The 20,789-nt window shown below is 36.7% G+C and overlaps 1 protein-coding gene across 1 annotated transcript in view; it reads left to right on the top strand.

The window, feature by feature from the left end:
* The first annotated feature begins 748 nt into the window (after nucleotides 1–748).
* The window catches only part of LOC115624190 (pair-rule protein odd-paired), a 29,240-nt gene continuing 9,199 nt past the window's right edge, over nucleotides 749–20,789 (top strand). The window contains exons 1-2 of the mRNA XM_030518788.1: nucleotides 749–972; nucleotides 1,090–1,907. Of these exons, the coding sequence (XP_030374648.1) occupies nucleotides 749–972; nucleotides 1,090–1,907 (1,042 nt within the window). The remainder of the gene's footprint in view (nucleotides 973–1,089; nucleotides 1,908–20,789) is intronic.

Below are 20,789 nucleotides of genomic sequence, written 5' to 3'. Positions count from 1 at the left end.
CACACAGTCACTGCAGCCATCTCTCTTGCACGCATGCTGAGTGCGCACTGACGTTTCATTTTCCGTTTTGTCTCATCGCCATCTTTCACACACCAGCACACATTTGGTGGCCAGCGATCGTCACACACACACACACGTATACACATATAGACGCGAATGCACAGCGACGACCATCGCGCGCACACCACGACGTCGCAACCGCCGACCGAGCGTCAGCAGCATGCGAGTTAGAATTTCAGGAGTCCGCATTTCAGTCCTGCTGCGCATCTTGCAACGTCAAGTCTTGGTGTGCATGCTGTTCCGTCACTTAGCACGCGAGGTGCCCAACGCGTTCCCAAAATAAAAACATATAACTAATTGAAACCCAAACAATATTATAATAACTAAAATACAAGAGATACACAAATCTGTTGGTATTACGTGGGGCTTGAAAATTCTCTCTCTCTCTTAGGCTTAAACAATACTACGCGCGCGTCTAAAACACATAGTTAACATTAATAATAACAAAGTGCTAGTTCTAAGCTCAACAAGAGCTCCCTGCCCCCCCACAAAAATAAATGTGTACATATGTATGAAGTGCTGTGTGTTCCGCCATATCGATAAGATAATGGGCCAAAGCAACTAAAACATAGTGCCCCATTGAGTGTAAAGTTCTAAAGTACTGATACTGATACAGATACTAGTAGTTTCGAAACGAAATACGTTTAATTAAGAGTCAAAGAAGGAGGAGGAAAACCCAACCGGCAATATGATGATGAACGCCTTTATAGAGCCAACGCCTACGCAACATCATTTGGCCAGCTATGGATTGCGGATGTCGCCCAATACGACAACGGCGGCGACAACGACGGCCAATGGCCAACAGAATGATATGACTGGACAACAACAACAACAGCAACAACAGCAGCAGCAGCAACAGCAACAACAGCAGCAGCAACAGCAACAACAACAGCAGCAGCAGCAGCAACAACAGCAGCAGCAACAGCAACAACAACAGCATCTGGATGCCTCCGCCTTAATGTCGCTGAGCGGCAGCAGCGCCGTCGGCAGCGTCGGCATTAGCACCGATATGTCCTCGCCGAACGCCAGCGCCAGTGTGGCCGCTGCCGCCTATCAAAATTCCGGCTATGGACACTTTAACAGCTATGCCTCCAGAGATTTTCTGCTGGGACGACGCGGCGATGCGGCCACGGACTATGCCTCCAGCTCCAGCCAGCTGATGACCGGCTCAGGTGCCGATTCCATGCTCTTTTCCGGCTTTCCCGCTGCCCAAGCGGAGCTGAGCACCACCTTTGGCCAACATCCGTTCCATAGTCATCATCATGCGGCGGCGGCAGTGCATCATCAGCACCAGATGCGCATGGCCGACTATGCCACACACCCGTATGCCCAGCACCACACCAATTTTCCGTCGGCAGTGCACGCCCATCACCATGCCGCGGCAGCCCACCACCACACCCATCATGCGATGTCGGCGGCTGCAATGCATCCGGCAGGTGCGGGCGCCTTCCTGCGCTATATGCGCCATCAGCCGACGACAGCGGCGTCGAGCATCAAGCAGGAGATGCAGTGCCTCTGGATAGATCCCGATCAGCCGGGTCTGGTGGGCATGGGTGGTGGTGTTGGCGGGTCCAATGGTCGCAAGACATGCAACAAGATCTTCCATTCGATGCACGAAATAGTCACCCATCTGACGGTGGAGCATGTCGGTGGGCCGGAGTGTACCACACATGCCTGTTTCTGGATCGGCTGCTCTCGCAATGGCCGACCCTTCAAGGCCAAATATAAGTTGGTCAATCACATACGCGTCCATACGGGCGAGAAACCCTTTGCCTGCCCACATCCCGGCTGTGGAAAAGTCTTTGCCCGCAGCGAGAATCTCAAGATACACAAACGCACGCATACCGGTAAGTTACACTCCCGGAATACCTCTGGTATTCTAAAACTTTTACTCCAATCCATTGACCGAAAAAGAAGAAGAGCAAAGTTCTTCTTTTTGGAAAAGAACTCCACAATTCTCTCTACGGAGGAATGGTTTCCCAAGCTGTAATGTCAATTTAGGTTGGATTCGAAATATGCGAATTTTAAGACTGGTCCGGATTACTTTTCAAAGTATACGAATTCGTTGGTGATTTGAATGCTTAGATTTTGAAAGGCTTTCTAAATAAATCCCAAATAGTTCAAGGTTTTTAAATGAACGAGGAGTTCGAAAACAGACAGCTAAGACATTTAATCGCTGATTAAAGATTTATAATATTTACTAGAAGTTAGTGGACACTATGTATTAATATTCTATTAAGCAGTGTTCTTGTTTATGAAAATATAGAAGGAGTCTGAACGGTATTCGTTGAAATCGAAACAAATATTTAGAATGTGGAAAACAAAAACGTACTCGACTTTTTCTTTAAGTAATTTATAAATATTCGAATAAAAGAAAACTATTTTTTCTTGCTGTTGAAATTGAATTTCAATTCCATTTTTAATTTCACTAACGAATTGCTTTTAAGCTAGAAGTTTTAATTAAAGTAATTAAAGTATTTGATTGCTCTTTTCTTTTGTTTAACAAAATAAAGAGACATGGTTTTCTAAGCTGAACATTTAATTTCAAGTCAAGACATTTTAGAATCGCGTATTAAGAAGTTAGAAGGTTGAATTCCATAACTGATTCTGTTTAGAAATCACTTTTGAAAGCAATAAAAATAAATTTCAAATTTCATTTTGACGAAAATTAAATAATCTTTGAAATGTAAAAAAAGAACGTATGGCTTTCTAAGCTGAACATTAAGAAATTAGAAGGTTGAATTCCATAACTGATTCTGTTTAGAAATCGCTTTTGAAAGCAACAAAAATAAATTTCAAATCTATTCAAAAACAACACAAACAATTAAATAATCTTTGAAATGTAAAATAATTTCAAATGAATTCTTTTTGAGAGATGTTTACATTTCCAAACAAATTTGATAAGAATTATAGAGAACACACATTTCAAGAGCTGCACATTTTTTCTCTGCGTGTAGAGCCGTCATTGGCATCGTCCTCGAACATGCTTTTCAAACATTAGTGCGGGTTTAACCCGTTCCCCTAAATCCTGTGTGTGGGCGTGCGCCGTCGGCAATCCATAGCCGTCTGTGTATCTGCAGTCAGTGCACGCCTCTGGCTTTACCTGGCTTAGTGAGTTTTTCCCCGATAGTCGGTCTGTTTATGACACCAACACCAACACCAACAGCAACACCACCACCTGTATATTTTGTAAAGCCTTTGGGAGAAATCCTTTAAGCTGCACGGTGCGCAACAAATGATATTGTATTTGTCTGCAGAGATCAGAGAACAGCAGCTTGACTTCGACTTTTGCAGATTGAGATCTGAGCTCAAGTAGCTGACGAAATGAGCTGTTGACTTCAGAGCTGCAGATACAATCAGCTGGAAAAATAGATCCATTCGGTTGACTCTTATTTAAAGCAGACAATAATGCTTGACTCTATTATCTTTAATCTAGTATGTAGATGTATGATGTGCTTTGCTCATCTCATCTCACGTCCCATGTCCAGATCCATAAATTATTTATTTTCGTATTTTGCGGCACAATATCAACACGTTTGCATAAACTAAATCAAAAGTTAAATGTACCATGGCTGCCAGACAGCCATTCGGGCTAACGAGTGCCCAAAATATTTGCCAAACAACGCGCACACACACATTGGGAATGGGAATTGAAAACCACCCGGAATCAGAATCCTAGTCGCAGATTTTTACGATTTACCCCAATTTCGATTTCGTTTCGAGTGTTGCGCACGGAGCGAGCCATTTGGAAGTGGGCAGAAGTATTTCCGTACGATTACAAACGGAAGTTTTGACACGTGTCAACACACCATACACTCACACACACACACACACACACATGCACACATGTGCCCTAAATGTGTTTGTGTCAATGTAATAAAAACAAAAACAAAAGCAAACACCAGCCGAACAGTCAACGCTGATTGAATTTTGATTTATATGCGGCGTCGAGTGTTTGGGATCAAGTCAAGTGGTTTCTGGGGCGGGGAAAGGGCAGCCAGACAGACTGCTGGGCTACTTAGAGCTGAAGACAGACTGGAAACTCCTCTAGGAGGTTAAAGGCCCCGACTCTCTACACCCTCAACTCTGTTTAATCTTACATGCCTGGAGTGTGTGGAGAATGAGGCAGCGGGTTGAGAACTTAAAGAAAAATTTAAAAAATAGAATAAAAACTCGGGTGGAAAATTCCCGATTCACTCAACAATGAAAAAGATATATCTCCAAAACTTAGGCAATTAGTGCACTGCACATTGAAAACTGGAAATTCTTGAAATCAAATATGTGTAATATTTATTTATTTATTTATTTATTTATTTATTTATTTATTTATTTATTTAATGGGCTAACTTGAAACCTCTAGGAGGTTAAGGGCCCCGACTCTTTAGTGCACTGGACATTGAGAAAGTATTCTTGAAATCCAATATTTTAAATATTTATTTATTTATTTAATGAGCTAGCTTAAAGTTTGAAACTATAAGTTAACAGTGGCTTATAGCCTGGCTACCAGGGCCTTCAGCTATATTTGTTTGCATTTTACTTAAAATCATAGTATTTATATAATATATTAACAATTATTAACTATTATTACATTTATATTATTGACAGACGTTTATATGCATTTGCCTTAAATTTTGTTGCATAGTTTAGTTTTTTTTTAGGAAATTTATTATTCTTCTTAGGCTTTTTGCTGTAGGATATGAAAGGATTTGGATGGGATTATTTTCGGTTTAGTATTTTGTTCGCTGTTAGTGTGTAAGTGTTCAATGTATATCTGTTTGTTTGGTAAATATTTAACAATTTTTTTTATTAGAATCTGCATTACATTCTCCTTTAGTTGTGTAGATTTTTGTTTCCTTTTGGCTACCGTTTTATGACTCCTCTCGCATGAATGTCTTCTTTAAAATTAAAGCACTGTTCTATTACTTGGAAAACCGGCAACAATTTTCAAATCAAAATGAGAGTTATATTACAAATCATATGAAATTAATACCGATTTATCTATTGCTACAAAATCCTCTTCAAAAAACTATTGTATTTCTGCCAAAAAGGCGACAGAACTTCCATTCCGAATTGCAAATAATATACAAGTATATTTTTTGTAATGATCGTTGCTCAAAAGTCTCATTTCTCTCCCTGCTATTAATTTATTGTGCCCCCATCCTATGAAGGTCTTCCATCTTTCTAAATCACAATTGCATTGCAACAATTTTTGTTTTCTCCCAAAACTCATATTCGAAGTTGTAAAGCATTAAATTTATGCTTCAAGTAATACTTGATGCTCCAAAATCGTGTTCTTTTTCGTTGAAGCACCGATTTCTCACACACCACACACTCACATGGAATTACGAACAACTTTTAATAAAGTTGTGTAGCGGTTACTTCAAAAAAATATGCGTTGAAGAAAAGAAATCACTACAAGATAATTGTAATTTGTAGCCAATTTGAAACAACAACAACACAAAACCAAAAATCGACCAATCATAGCCCGAAAAAATTATGCCTCGTAATGTTTTGAACTCTTAGAAAAAGAATCAAAGAAGCCAAATTAGTCAAAGAGTGAGGCCAGCCTCTACATGAAGACGAAGCGGACAATATATACCCATTCCTAGATACATTATTGTTTCGATTTGTGCAACATGGCCGCCAACTTCAAATACGAATCAAACATTTTAATTACTTTTCAATGAATATGCAAAAAACAACACATCTTGTACGCTCTTTTGTGAGTATTTCAGTTATAAATTTCAAGCTCATTATATTTTTGGAATTTTTGCTTTTGATTTTTTCTTTATTTTCTTATTTTTTGTTCACCAATATGTTACCGGTTTTGAGCAGCGCGTGGAGCCACAATTTGTTCAAGCCTGACTTAAATCTATGGACAGTCTGCTGGTTTCTGCTCAGATTAGTTTTGATTCAGATTCAGATTATTCTGCACTATTTTTCACATTAGAAGCCAAACTTCTGCCACAAGAAAATTAATTCCAATATATATTGTACATGTTGTTGTTTTTTTTTTTGTTGTTTCTGATTTATATGGCCTTTCTTTTCTCTTTAGCGATATAGTGTATAGTACGTATAAATCAATGCCAGATCTGAGCTTAGCATCAACACTTCGGATAAACATTTATTTATTTATTTTATACAAACGTTTGTTTTTACGAGCTCAATTTTATTGCCCAAACGTTTCAGTTGGCGCTTTTTTCTGGACTTTTCAATAATATTTATTTGTGTCATATAATTTTTCGATTTGTTTGATTTGCTGCTTCGCGCATTTTATGTTTTTTCTGCTGCTAACTGTGAGATATTATATCGTACGGGTCTCGGTCAGACTAAGCTTTATAAATAGCCCGCTCTTACGAATGCTTCATAAAAGTTACTACATTTGGTAACTGATGGCCATGAAGGGCATAAACAGACCACAGTTATGGTGGGGTTAATAAAAACATTGAACAGCTGCTAGTTGGTTGTGATTATGGTGTGAAAGATTTGTTTGTTGTTGTGAATCCTTTCTAAATGAAAAGGCTAACATTTTCTACGATTCCCAACTTTGTCAGATTAGTTGTCAATTAAAAGTCTTTTTGTAGATAACTTCAATGAAATGTTGAAACAATGTAGAGTTTTGTTCTACATTTCTAAAAGTTATTATGAACTAGTTCAAGAGTATATTAAAGTGGTAATAGCTGGTACTTGAGATGGTGTGGCAGATTAGTAAGGCTATGGCTGTTAATGGATGAATCATGAATACTTTATAAATGAAAAGGAAAAAGCTTTTCTTTAACTTCCAATTTTGTCAGCTTAGTTGATAATTAAAAGTTATTTTGTAGACGACTTAAAAGAACCACAAAACAGTTGACAGCCATAAACAAGAGTGGACGAGTGGAGAGGTTTTCTTATTCGAAGCTGAACGAGATGGCCTAAAGCCGCCAGATGAGAGCCATAAACAGACATGGAATTTGTCAACTATATTATCATATCATATTTTTGCTCATTTCTCAAAGTTGTTGATCGAGTTACAAAGTTAATTTGATCATTGCTTTAAAATAAATGCTGGTCGTTTCAAAATCAAGCTTTAAAGCAATTTTTTTCTTTTTATTTCAAATTTGTTGTCAGACTTTTGTGTGAAAACTAACTAACTAGCCTTTTCCACAATTTTGAGCGCTCTTTTTAAATAATACTAACACAATTAAAATCAATTAAAATATCAGCAAAAACGCAAACAATTAAACCCATAAACAAACATCAAATGCAAAAACGAAACCAAATTCAAAGACAGCAACAAAAATGGCGCAAAAAACGCGCATTAGTTGGCAGAGTGCGAAAAAAAAGAAATAACAAAATAATAACATCGGCAGCTGCCAACATCGAGTCCCAGCCCCAGCCCCAGCCCCATCCACACCCACTATATAGTGTAGAGGGGGGGCCCGACTTTTGTCGGCCGAGAGGAGAGCACACCAATAATTGCTTTAAAATTGCGCCACTCGTTTTAATAAAGCAAACAAAAGCCAACACCAGCAACAACAAAAGAAAGCATAATGAAAATGTGAAAAACAACAGCGCCAGCAATAATAGCAACAACAACAACAACAAGAGCAACTCAATGCCAGGCGCCATTGACGCCAAAATGAAAGCCAAACCAAAAGCGTTGCAGGCAGGGCGTGGCGAGCATTATCCTTGCGTCTGTTTATTAAAAACTCTGAGGGCAGCAACAACAGCAACGCATAGACAGACAGAGCAACAACAGCAACAACAACAACAACAGCACTCACGCAATACAATCCACAAAATGGCGTTTATATTGCTGCTGTTGTTGTTGTTGCTTTTGTTGTTGCTGCTGTTGGGCATATTTTACGCATTTTGTTTGCTTTAATTTTAGCTTTTCACATTCACATTTTTTTGTACGCCTCGATTTTCTGTGTGGGCTTTAAAAAGTTTTGTATCTCTTTTTGCGGGGATTTGTGTGTTGGCCATAAAAATGTTTGCTAAATTGAATTAAAATATAGGTACACGCATATATATTTTTTGGACTGGCATCAAATAAAAAATAATGTTTATGTTTATTAAAAAGCAGCAGCGTATGGCGAAAAGTTGCCAAAAAATAATGTTGCTTTGCGGAAATTGTTTTAATTTATTTAAGATTTAATATTTCCAGAAGATCTAATGATAGCAAAATCTAGGTAGGGTATAAATTTGTTTTTTGTATGGTAAGGAAAGCTTTATTTAGATGGGCCACTTTTAGTTTTAACTTTATTTTGACTTACTTCATAAAATATTCGACGATTTTGTGTGAATAATATCTGACCAAAGTTTTTCTTTAGAGTTTTCTATATTTCCAACTATGAACGAATGAATGTTTATAGTTAATAGTTGATAATGGTTGCAAATTATTTTCTGGTCCAATCATAGCATAATTAAGAATACTATTTGCTATTGAATCATATTTCCCTTTATTTAGATGGGCCACTTTTAGTTTAAAATTTATTTTATATAACTCACAAAATATTCGATTGTGTGAGCATTATTTGCCTGTCTGAGCAAAGTTTTTCTTTAGAGTTTTCTATATTTCCAAATATGAACGAATGAATGTTTATAGTTAATAGTTCATAAAGGTTGCAATTATATTATGAGGTTACAATACTATTTAAATCATATTTCCTAAAGTATTCTTCTGAGCTTCAATTTTCAACAGTTCAACAACTCTTTTCACTACTATTTGTACTTTTATTTGATTATTCAAATAACTAAATACTATAAATAAAATTACAATTCCCACCAATGATTTATTAAGACTCTCCACCACATTCCTGGAATCTCAGATTATGTCCTTATGGCTCTGTCTGTCCCCTATAACCCCCTTTTTGGTTCTACACTTGTCACCCCACCTGCCTTTCCACAATCATTCCGAATGAATGCCAGAGTCCGGCGTCCAACCCACAAGATCAGCCACAGGCAGTGACGACGCTTGTCTGCCTTGTTGTTGTTGTTGTTGCAGATGGCCAGCCAGCCAGCCAGCCAGCCAGCCAGTCCAGGCATTTGGCTGCAACTCTTAACCCTGCAACGGCATTCAGAGTTGACACCTCCTGCGCAGCTTTTTGTTGAATGGCGTTTATCATTGTGTGCGGTTTTTACAACACCTTTTTCAACGTCTCCTTTTTCTGTTTTCTGTGGAGCTGGTCGGTTTCTCTGTGTGGCTTATACCACAAACAACTTTATTCATTAACACCTACAACATCCAATGTCCGCAGCATCAACTTGCCCCGCTCATTGTTGTTGTAGTTACAGTTGTTGTTGGTTGTTTGGTTGAAAAACTTTGCGGTTAGTTTGGCTGCTTTAGCTGGAGCTGGAGCTGGTTGTTAGTTTCAAATGCTGCGAAGCTCATTATGTTTATGCTGCTCACTTCATAATATTTTCTACTTTTTTCCCGCAGCTGCTCCTTCGGCGCACTTCCTGCTGCTAGGAGAGACGGGCAAGTGCAGCACTTTATTGTTGCTGCTCTTATAGTTGTTGTTGTGCAATTATGCTGGCACAAAGTTCAGGCACTCAACAGGGCGACCCTTGTAACCGTTGATTAGCTTGCTTTCATTTTAATAGTTGCCCCTCCCTCCCTCCCTCTCTCCATCCTCTCTTCTATTCTCTTCTCTTCTCTTCTCTTGACTTCACTTCATTTAATTGACTGCAAGCATTTAATGAGCATTTTATGAAGCTGTAATGAGCCTTTTGCTTGTTTAAGAACATTATTTCATAACAGCTTTATGCGCTTTAGCCACGTTTTGAAGCCAACAGTAGTGTTTTAATTGCCAGTTAATTGGCTGTTTTACATTGCAGCTTGGAAGGCATTTTTCCAGTGCTTCAGAAATCAGCTAAAATGTTCTGACTTCACTGATGCAATTTTTTAAAAAGTAACTCCTCTGTGAATTTTTAAAATAACGTTCTGCTTTTTTTGAAAAACATTATTAAAATATTGTGTGTATAACTAATATGTTTTATGTGTACATTGAAAACTGTTATCCGTTTCAATTTCAGTTTTAATTTGCAAAAATTTAAAACGATAGTTGTGTACTTTTTTGCAGCTTCTCAAGAATTGCCTTTCATTCTTTTCCATCTGGAGTAGCTCAAAGACTTAAACATTTCATATATAATTGACCGATAAATTGGATTTTACATGGTATTTTTCTTTAGTGGTTATAAAATAATACTACGTGTATGTTTACAAAAAACGTATTCTTAATTCCAATACTGTTCCATTTTCACTCAGCTTGTAAATGCTATAGAATCGATGTCATCGATGTTACTTGAAAAATATTTGTTTCTTTATTTTATCGATAATAGTTTTCATAACTTGCCCATCACTATTACATGCCCATAGAAATGGCGCTATTTCTGTTTAGGCGTATAATTATTTACATTTAAAACAACTACATACAATGTATGGAATATACGCAAAACAAGAATCAATAATTGTATTTATATACGCCGGAAGACTTACTTATATATGTATAATCTCTTTTATAAAGCTGATCAAAATAAATACTGCTTTTGGTACTCATGTTTTGACAATAATTTTGTTGACCATTCCTTGAAAGAAATGAGAAATGTGTTTTACTTAAAAAAAGAGAAAACTATAAAGCGGAAATGGGTCACTAAGTTATTGAATTGGAACATCCCAGAGTACATGTACGCATGCTTTAGAGTATGAAATCATTAAAGTAAGCTAAGATGAAGCCTTACTTGCCAAATAAATTATAAAAGGGATGTCATAATTGAGTCTTTATTTAAGCGAGAAAAAATTCTTGTTATTATTTTTGCTATTATTTTAATATTTATGTTTTCTACAAGGTTTAAATTTTAACATAATCTAAAAAAGTTAGAATAAAGCCTTTACTTGCTGAAGAATCTTTTATTTTGTTCATTTTACTCATTCCTTGTCGTACACTTTTATTTTGAGCAGCATTTAAAAAACATTCAAATAATAATGTTGATGAAATAATGATTATTCAAATTTGCTTTGCCAAAAGGGCGCCAACGAATCATTTTTCAATATGTATGTACGACTATATAGGAGTATATATATTTTTTACACATACTACATACGTTCGCACACATCACAAATCAAATGCTGCAAATGTCAATGATTGATGACTTTATTGCGGGTTCAACGATTTTCAAACAAACAACAATAAATATTTTTTTCCTGTTTCATTTTGTTTTTGGTCTCGTCTCCTGTCCCGAATATAAAATGTTGACTGTTGAAGTTGTTTACTTCTCAGAATTTGTTTTGCGCTTTGAAGAACAATGCAAAACAAAAACCTGCGATCTGTTCAAACTGATTACCTACACACACACACACACACACGAGTATTTGTTTGTACTTCACACACACACACACACACAGATACATACATATATAGCGTGTATCTACCTGCAGGAAGAACATGCAGGACCTTGTCGAAAGCATCGCTCTGGCTGTCATGCTGACTTTTTGCACCCTCGCTCTCTCGCTCGCTCCAGCTCTCTCCCCCTCTCTCTCGCTGCTATCCCTCCTGTCCTGTTACTGTTAACTGAAAATCAATTAGCTACGCTCGTTCGTGTAGGCATGAGGTCTGAATTTCCACAATAACAACAACAACAAGAGCACATTATGACAAATGCATTTTTAGCCGGAAAGTGCGAACCAGGCTTTTGGCATCATTCTTCACTTCTCCTTCAATTAGCTGACGAGTTCGGGTCCTCTCCGCCTCTCGTTTGCTCATGTTCGCATTCGATGCGCCTAATTAAACGTGCCGGAGTGACAATCTCTTAAACACAGCGTGTCCTGATGCCTGAAATGCGATTTCACGAGCGCACGATCATCATCACAAAGACTTGACAGCCAGTGGGTGGCTGCGACAAAGTTGCTTCATAATTCAAATTCCTCGGACATTGCAGCGCCAACAAGCCCATCAGATTTATGGCAAAAGTTTACACATATATAAAAATTTTATGTGCTGATGGTCAGGAAAGTTGAAATTTATTTCACTGACTGGCTGACCAAAACGCATTCAAAAGTAGGTTGCTATTTAAGGGCCAATAAAGTGCTGCATTGAAATGATAAATTAGTGAGCTGTAACTGTGTGGAAAATATGTGATAAGACATATTTATGGGAATACGTTTATTGTTACCACATGCCTAAAAGCTACTACTACTAATCGATGTTAATCGCAAGAATGTTTCAATAGCTTGAAATAGATTGAATTAGTAGAAGTTGCTGCCTTTATTCCGATAGCTAAATATATTTTTCTTAGTAATACACGCTGCCTGATTACAATTTTATTTTAAGTTTCATTCCTTGATTGGCTAGATTTCAGTATTTACTATAACTATATATACTTTTTTTTTAAGAGAGATGTTAAGTCTCTTCTTTTAATCGTATTTCTTTGTTTACAAAACTGATTTTCTGCATAATTGAATTTAGTTTTTTCCAAACGATCTTTCATCGTAATTTTCCCCCATTTATGGGTTGAATTTTTCAATGAAACGACTTAGAACAAACTATTTTATTTACATAGATGCAGAGAGAGAGAGAGATAGAGCGAGAGAGAACAAAATTAAGTCGCTTTCTTCTTAACTTTCAAAAATATTGAAGGAACAAATTTGTTTCCATAAAGAAGACTAAGCCCATGTTTTTTCAAACTTCTTCCCGAGAGCATAACACTGCTACTTCAGAAATGTTTCTTAAAGAGCACATTGTGTCAAAATTATAATTCATAATAATAAATATAAAGTTAATTTCTGGAGTGTCATTCACTAACTACCAACATTACTTTTCCTGCACTTCGTATACTCCTCGTTTACTTTCTCGCTCCAGCCATCCAAAGTGCTGTCCCTCATATGCATATTCATGAACAATCTACAAAACGCACCCATTATAATTAGTGCCACCCTTGAAAAGACTGAAATGCAAACAGCTTGCGCCATTGTCCAGATCCTGGATCTATAAAACGACCCTAGGGCTGTACGTTACGCTCACTCAAGCCCAAATTTGCCGCGCTTTCCACAGACACACAACTTTTAAGGGGCTGTACTCGGAGCAACAATAACAAGAACAGCAACAACAACAATGCAACACACTTTTTCAAACTATGCTACGCATTTTTTGAAAATGTCAAAACAATTGGCATTTGTGTTGGTGTATAAGTGTGTGTGTGTGTGTATGTGTGAGGCATTATAATTTCATTTACGGCATCAGAACCGGCAGGGGTTAGTTTTTTGGGTTAAAGGGTTGCTTTTTGTTGGCTATTAGCTAAGTAGCCATTTTGTTTAATAGATACAACATGCATATGAGTTGTTGTAAATGCATAATGATGAGCCAACTACAGTGGTAATCGATTAAAGATAAATGGGTAATATATATTACATCTCTCTATAGTCTCTTATATAAGACATATTTACCCAAAGTGAAGACTATTGCTGGTAGGGTCTAAGAATTGACACTCATTGCTGCTTCAAATGTGTGAGAAAGTTATTTATTTTGGTACGAATGTGATTGAAACAGTTTTAAATGTGGAAATCAAAATAGGTTTTGTTCCTCTTCCATTCAACTTATAGTTGGCATGGAAAACGTAAGCAATCATTTGAAACTGTTTAATTATTTATAACAATTATTATTTATTATTAGTGCACATTAATGTGAAGCCACTCAACGATTTGTTAAGATAAAAATTTGTTTTTAATTCCAATTGTTTTGCTGTACCTTGAAATTACATTTCCATGTTTCTATTTTGTTCTAATTCCAACGAAACATATGAAGTACTGTAAAAATGTTTGGCAATGAAATAAAATGTTTGAAGTTGCTGGGAATGTTGTGTTCGTTTGTCGTTTTCCATGTTGTCAGCTCGAAAATGAGGGAACATTTCTTTTAAGCAATTACCACTGTATGTACTTATAGAGCAAGCTGTTTCGAATGTCTCTCTCTCTGGTCTAACCCTTAATGCTTGCTTTTATTAGCTGTTGATGATTTCGCGCTGGTTGGTTGCCCAAAAATTGTTCGACGTTGCGTGGCCCTAAGCAGCTTATTGTGATGGACTCTCGTGTCGAGGGCAAGTTTTTGGCACGAAGGGTGCATCACGACTAGTTAATAAATGAGGCTTACGGCCATTGTTGCCACGGTTGCTTGTGGCGGTTATCTACAAAATATGAACATTTGATGAGTGTTAGCAGCTACCTTCTAATCGCACTTTTCCTCATAACCGAGCGCTTGGACACGCCCATTTGTTAGCTGTCAAAAGGCCGCACTAAATTAATTGAATTCCTGGCCAAAAATAGCTGCCAACCAACAAAAATAAATGGCAAAACAGGCAATATATATGCTAAGCGTAGCCACACGTAGCAAATTCCAAAGATTGCCTCAGATTCCAGGCTCCGCCAGAGAATCGTATAAAATAAAAAATTCAAAAAAAAAAAAAAAAAAAAAAAACACGCGAAATTTCAACGCATAAAGAACTGATCAGCAGCAGACAAACCATAAAATTAAACTGTCATCTTGCATATTTTTTATATGCACACATACGAGTATACGGACACACATCTTTATATAAAAAATAAAGAACTACGAGCCGCAGTCAGTTGAAGGCGAAACGTAAAAGGCAAAGGCAATGTTGCTGCTTTTCAAGAATTATGAAAGCAAGCCTGACTAATCCTCTAAATCGCAGCCTCCAGAATCCCAGAAACCCATGCCCCACTTGTATAAATTAGCTTATGGGAAAAACGAAATCATTATTCATATGGCAAAAATGTTAAACAGGCACCTACAAAATACAACAAATTCTGATGTGGAGGAATAGGTGGCCGGCCAGTCCGGTCAGTCCGGCAAACGAGTTCTTGTTCTCCGTTGGTCCGATCGTACAAAAATTCTTATAAAATATAATAATAAAAACATATCTGCAGCAACAACAAATTGTTGGTACATGCGTGTATGTGTGTGTGCTTGTCAAATCAGCTTAGGTTTTGCATTTGTTGCACACACAACAACAGCAACAACAACAACAGCAGCAACAACAATAACAGCAACAGTTTTTGACATTTGAACAACGGCGCGACTTAAAACGCGCGCAAAACGCGCGGCAAAGGCGACAACAAACGGGGTTCGTTGACAAATTTTTAACACACCAACGCCTTTGGCGAAAATGTTTCGTACAAAAAAACATATTTCAACGTATATTTTCATGTTGCTCTCAAGCTTATTTAAGCATAAAATTTGCTTGCTTAACCCAAATAGTCACAACAGGGCCGACGTGGACGCCGACGACAACGAGGAAGTTGGTGGCAATTTATTGTAAAAACATTGTCAAAGTAATTAGACATGCGCCTAAAACGCACAAAAAGTAACACACAACAAAGTTTGTATGACATGTGGCTGTCAAATGATTGGACTTGGGCAGGGAGCTAATATTACAGAAACGCCAACGCAATGGCTATGACTAATAGACGAAGAGACGGGCACAGTGGGTGAAACACTCAAAAATGCGGGCACAAATATAAACAAATTTGCATTTCACTTACGCACTAAATCAGTCATTTTATTTAGCCATTTATTTTCTATTTTCTTTCAAAGAAGATTCAATTCCATTTTCTACAAAACATTTGCAATTAAACATAAAGTGAAAATAAAAATTTTTTTTGAATGTAGGGAATTCATTTTAAAGTCATTTTCAAATAAACCAAATGCTATACACTGAATAAAAGAATAAATAAATAAATAAGTTGAGTATTTAGTAAAGCAATAAGATAATTGTTTTAAGACATTCATTTAAGAACAAATGGTTTTCACACAATTACAGATGAGACGATTATGGTATTAGAAATATTCTGGTTAGCAATACTATGCATATCTAAAGACATAAACGATTCACAAAGCTAGATATTATATACAAAATCTTAATTTTCAACAAACTTGTTATACATATTAATAACTAGAGCTTACAAGCCAAGTATCAGTTATCTAGTTTTGCTGGTGTAACATATTTTGAGGTTCATACAGACAGATAGTGATTTTAACCCATCACGTCCCCATTCTTTGCCTATTTCTTACATATGGAAGCACTTTTCCCAGCCAAAGCAAAATTTTAAATTTAATATTTTTTATTGCTTACTATCTAGAAATACCCGAAATATCAAATCGACAGCTTAAAATTGTTTCCATCCACTGTACTGAGGCGGCTGCTGTGCCGACGGCTTTTCGGAATCGGTAGCCCATAAGTCGCTGCTGAATAATATCTTGTGGTTTCCTTCTTCTCTTTTTTTATCTGTTTGTCGTTGCCAATCGCGTTTTTGGTGCTGCCCCGTTTTCTCAGCCTGCTCGAATTTCAAGCAATTTGCTCGCCTTTTTTGCACAACACTCGACGCACTCAACTGTTAAGTGCCCTCTTTTCTAAAGCAGCCTAGTACTGCTATGTTTCTGGAGAGGTGTTCGAGGTATTCGGAGAGGGCGTACGTTCGAGGCGTGTTAGTCGGCGAGATGTGATACTTTTTGGCTTTCGATGCTGCCGGGAGTAATGTGTTAGTTAGGAAACGGTTTGATTTCGTTGCAACATTAATGCAATTTTAGTTTGTGTTTTGATGTGTTCATTAAACAATTTTTGCGAAGCAGCACATGAATTAAGTTGCAAAAAAAATCCAAAAATAAAGAACAGACTCGAATTTCCAAGCAACAAATAAAGAACCACTTAGGAATTTACGCCTTCTGTTGTTTGGATAGATAGATAGCAATTCTTTTTAATTCTTTGTAATTTAAAATCTAAAATCTCTCAATAACTAGATAATTATAATGATTAATTTAAATGATATATTTAAAGTATGAATCCGATATTTTGTAGCTACTTGTATTTAAAATTCAGTTTCTTCAACAAATTCAACTCTAATGTAGGAAAGCCTTCGCTCTCTTCTGCCGAAAATATCTCGAATTCCATTCCTAAATATGGTTTATCGGCACAGCAAATCTTGTTAAAATTGACAACATTTAAACTTGAACAAGCTGGTTAAGATAAGATACAAACAATCGGCCCAAATGTCACATCAAATAAGCAACAACGACAATCTTGATGACATTTTAATTTCTCGCACACAACACACACACACACACACACAGATGTGTATGCTATAGAGGGGGATTTTCTACTTGAGGAAACACAAATATGCCAAAAAGGCATAACAAATAAACAGAAAGACAACAAGAGCTCCAGATAAGAGGGCTCAGATTAAGATCTTAAAGAGCGCTAAAAAGCAGAATCAGGCAGAACACATGAATAACCCACAGACTATATACATACTTGTATAGTATATTGAAGATATCTATCGAAGTCTACAAAGCAACACCTCCTCTTTGAGAAGCGTGGTTGTCGCCGTCAAAGTATCATCCTTTGTCGTTGCAGAGCCGCTCTACAAGATGTGTAACAACACTTTGTTTTTGTTTTTGTTTGCTTTGCTTTTTGCAAAATTCATTCATGAAGTACGAGTAAGAGTATCCCACATATCAGCTGCTGCTTTGCGAGCTCCTTTCCTGGGCTACCTGATCGATTTGTACGTACTTTCTGCCTAATCCTGCACAGTTACATTTTGTCTCTCCATACATACAAACGCCTTGTTTTGGACACAAACACACACACACACACACACACATACACACATGGGTACAGACAATAGGCTTAGTGTTACTTTTGCACGCTTATTGTCTCCGCTTCGTTTGTCATTTGAGTGCATTGTTTGTTTTCCATGTCTTGCGACGAGTCTTTAGTTTAGCAGCAATATTTAAGCAAATAAACTAAACACTGCGGAGCTACTCAATGAGAGACTTTCTCCGATTTAAAACGTCACTCGAACTATAGAAAATGTACAAGTATGATTGAAAGCAACTCAATTAACACAACAAAGTGTTTAAAATGTTTTGAAAACGTTGGAAACAACGATAAACTGCTTAGCTGTCAACATAAAGCTATACTATATTTTATCTATTAGGGATGATGACATTTTTAAATATCAGGACAAAGAATTTGTTTATTTGGACATTTTTCTAATGATTGGTTGAACATTTTGTTAAAGTGCGCTTCTTTGTTTTGGCGAATGATTGCATTTTATAAATAATAATTTTAATAAACAATAAATAATTTCATTTAATACACTAGAAAGTATTATAATAAAGTTTATAGAAAATATTTGTTATTTAATGCTGTAAAAGTTTTTGCTTATCAAAATTTTAAAAGAATAAAATCCATAAATATCTAGGCATATGTTTTTTGCTTTATTTTTGCCAGAAGGCCTAATTATTTATTGTTATAAGTCTACTAATATAACCAGCTATATTTTGTTATACAAAATAGGTGTATAGCTGCGAAATGCGAATCAATGGTTCCGACGCTTCTCTGCATATAAACAGCTGCTTTTATTATTTATTTTTATAAATTTGTTCTTATGTACCATTTTTCTTATATATTTGCTTTATTTGTAAAGCTTAGAGTTCTTTCTTCCTTGCTTAGCTTAGTAAATCTTTCAATAACAATTGATTTCTAAAGTAACTTCTTTGTACTGCATACAACAGCGGTTATCTAAATTGAATTTAAACCAATTTCTTGGCAATATTTTTGTATAAAAGAATCAAGTAAATCTTCGAAATAAAGTTGTTCACACTCCTAAAACTCTTCTTTTTTAATAACTTGTTATTTTGAGCTTAGAATCTTGTAATTGTATTAAACACATCACAATTCTGCCCACTCTGTTAGCTCAACTGTTAACTAACATCGCTTTAACAGTGCTGTTTTGCATATTAACGAAATGCGAATTTGTTCAACAAATTGGCTAATGCAGTTTGTCTAGCATACATTTTTAATGTTAAAACGCTAGTTAGTTAAGCACACACACCCATACACACACACGAACTCTAACATGGCAAGCTGTGGTGTTGAATTTTGTAGTCATCGTCGTCGACATCGTTGTCTGCCAAACTTTTGGCCCGAGAACTACTTGCATGTCATTTGAATGCATGCATAATGCAGCAGACAGAGAAACACGCATACATGTGCGTTATATATATGTGTTTGTAACTGCACACCTCGTATATACTTGTATATGTGTTTATGTACGATATGTTAAACTTGTCGAAAATTTGTACAAGAAGCTTGAAAAAAATATGTGTAGAAAGAAAAACTGGCAACCAGACAAACTAAACTTGTCGGTTATGTTTTCAGTTATTTATCTTGTTTTCTTGTGTGTTTGTGTCTGTGTGTGTGTGGCAATTGTACAGCGTTTGGCTGTTGCCTGTCATTGTTTTACTAATAGCTGCTCTTGTTGTTGTTGTTTAAATGTCCAACGCATTGTGTATACGCAATGGTGTGCTCGCCAATTGTGGGTTGGCAGCTTAAAGTAGAAAAACTGTTGTTGAGTTCTTTCTGGAATTAAAGACGCCAATCTGTAATTGAAGGGCCGCTCATTAGCATTAATGGAAAATTATTAGAGTAACCCCATAGCTGCAGTCAACTGTAAAATTCCTTTTGTTTCTGCCACGAATATAAACCGCAGTCGTCCGCACTCTGAGTGATGACTGACAGACAAACTGACCCCAATGTCAATTATTAACGTATCACTTGAGCTACCCAGATCAGAGCCCAAGAAGTTGGTGCAAACAAATAGCGTAAATTATGTGAGGCAACTACAACAACAACAACAATAGTGACAATAATAGCAACAACATTGCGAACTCCGAGGGTTGCGCTGGCTGAGAGGGGATTTTCGAGCAGGCAGGCATGCAAAAATCATAAATCATACGACAAACGATGCGCAATTCACTCAACGGCTTTCAAAACACACAAAACAAAACAAAGGACCCACAAAACTTGGGCTATCCTGTAGGTAACTTCATTTTAGGGGTGCAGCGCCCGCTCTCTCTCTCTCTCACTCTCTCTGCATCTGTATCTGTATCTGGTGTTGGTGATGATGAGGATTTAGTGTGATTGTGTTGCTGACAAGCGGCATTCATTACATTTAAATTATTATTTTATTATTATTATTATCGTGAGCGAGCCATTCCCATTTCCATTCTCGTCGCCGTCGTCGTCGTCGTCGTCGCTGTCGCATTCGGTTGCGTGTGCTATAAATATGGTCTATCAAATGCAGGCAAAAATGTTATAAATATTCAGGGCATTTGTGCATGTGTGGGAAATTGTAAAATTGGGTCGCAGACATCGTTGGAAATGTGAGAAGAGTCTGGCAGCCTCATAGAATGCAAATGCAACTGTCAGTTCCGTTTTCGACCATAGATGGTTCAAGGGTCTGTAACACAAAGGCATCTTAAAAATATTTAATTATTTCAGAGCATTAGCGTGGAGTTTTTAACAATAAACCTCAGCTTTTTTATCTATCTACTAAAAATCATAAACATTTTCAAATTATTTCAACTTTTTACAATTGTAATTCCTCAAAACATTCTTAAAACGTTGCGATGGAATACACCAACATTTTTCAGCACTCTTAATATAGATAGTATTTTGAGTCTAGACTTACAAGTTAGAGCTTTCAGATTCTAATTCAGCAAAACTTGTTTTTTTTTTTTCTTTTAAAGGCCTCAGTCCGCATCCTTGAATATTGAAGTATTTGTATTTTTTGAAGCCTCTAACCAACCTTTAAATTGCAAAGCACATTATATCTAAAAGAAAATGCACTAATATTATTACATAACTCAAGCCCCAAGATTTATAAATACATACAA

This window comes from Scaptodrosophila lebanonensis, unplaced genomic scaffold (genome assembly GCF_003285725.1).
Source record: "Scaptodrosophila lebanonensis strain 11010-0011.00,11010-0021.00 unplaced genomic scaffold, SlebRS2 tig00000053-arrow-pilon, whole genome shotgun sequence".
Classification (NCBI taxonomy): domain Eukaryota; kingdom Metazoa; phylum Arthropoda; class Insecta; order Diptera; family Drosophilidae; genus Scaptodrosophila; species Scaptodrosophila lebanonensis.
The sequence above is the reverse complement of the archived record's forward strand: the minus strand, read 5'-3'. Positions and strand labels throughout refer to the sequence as shown.